Consider the following 1,272-nt stretch of genomic DNA (forward strand, 5'->3'; position numbering starts at 1 on the left):
AATGAATAAATGAATGGAAAACATATAAACAAATACATGAAAAATTTATTTGCACATGTTCGTAGATGTGCTTTGAGGTACTCTTCCATCATACATGTATGTTTTTTCTGCTTTTTAGAATGGCAACTTCCAAGAGACCAAAACCACATTTGTCAGGTAGGCTGGGGGCCTCTAATGGTAGGAGCTAAACTATTCCTCCTTTTGTCCTTCTGTAGATAAGATTACTTAGCGAGGGTCTCCCAGACTCTTGTCAAATAGCCCCTAGGCTTTCTCTCCCTGTCCTTTAAGTAAGATGCGTCAGGATCTGACCTCCCCCATCATTAGTTACCAGAGCCACGATGCCAGTGAGGATGCACTCCCTGCACATGTGCATTTGCACACTCACTTTCCCAAAGTGTCCCTCTGAACCAATGAACGGGTGATAGACTGGGGTAAGACACAATGACACGAAGCACAGGTTTATTAGGAGAGGCAAAAGGAGAGAAGCACATGGAGGGGGAGTTGGAGGAAGCAATAAGGCAGAAGCTGTGCCTCAGCCTCTGGAGTCCCTACTAGTCAGAGTGGAACTCCACAAGAAGCCCAGATGTATCCCTTGCTTTGGGGACAGGGATGGGGCCCTAGTTGTGGCCAAGCTGGAAGCTGGAAAGGATGAGGCCTCCTCATATCTACCTGGGAGAGCATCAGGGTGGGACGAAGACTTAAACAAAGCTAAATGGGAAGAAATCCTGGCAGTGCTTCACTGGACCCTGGGCAGGAGGGGCTGGGAGAGGAAGGCAGCTCTTGGGGCTGGAGGAAAGAGGAGCAGGAGGAAAAGAAGGCTCCATTTGGTAGCCTGGATGTCAGGCAGGCGGTATCCCAGTCCGCCCTTACTTCTATTTATTCTTGCGGGCTTATGGGGCCATGGGACACTTGGGCTGGGTGGTGACCACTGTTCCCTTGGGTGAGCATTGTTTCTTGGGCTGTGGAGCACATGGATCCTTGGTTTGTGGTGCACATGTTTCTCGACATCTGACAGGGGTGGCTGACAGGGCTGCTTCACCTGCTGGGCCTTCTGGGGCAGGCACAGCCTCGGCTGCTGCTGCTGAGAAGATATTGCTGCAGGAACAGCGGAGCCTGAAAGAAACCCAAGCAATGGACACCACGAAAAGGGCTCCCTCCACCACCCTTCCCTTTTGACTCTTAGAACAATGTTTCTTTACAATGGCCAAAGACTTGATAAGTGATTAATAAATAACCTCAAATTGGTCAATGGATTGACTCACATGCACCCAT

General features: G+C 49.5%; 1 protein-coding gene across 1 annotated transcript; it reads right to left on the minus strand.

Annotated features, from left to right (window-relative positions):
* Positions 1–872: 872 nt before the first annotated feature.
* On the minus strand, positions 873–1,272 carry SPRR4 (small proline rich protein 4). The gene is given in 3 exon segments (XM_044379649.2): positions 873–1,018; positions 1,021–1,113; positions 1,263–1,272. Coding segments are annotated over 3 exon segments (249 nt in total).

Source organism: Ursus arctos, unplaced genomic scaffold (assembly GCF_023065955.2).
Source record: "Ursus arctos isolate Adak ecotype North America unplaced genomic scaffold, UrsArc2.0 scaffold_12, whole genome shotgun sequence".
Classification (NCBI taxonomy): Eukaryota; Metazoa; Chordata; class Mammalia; order Carnivora; family Ursidae; genus Ursus; species Ursus arctos.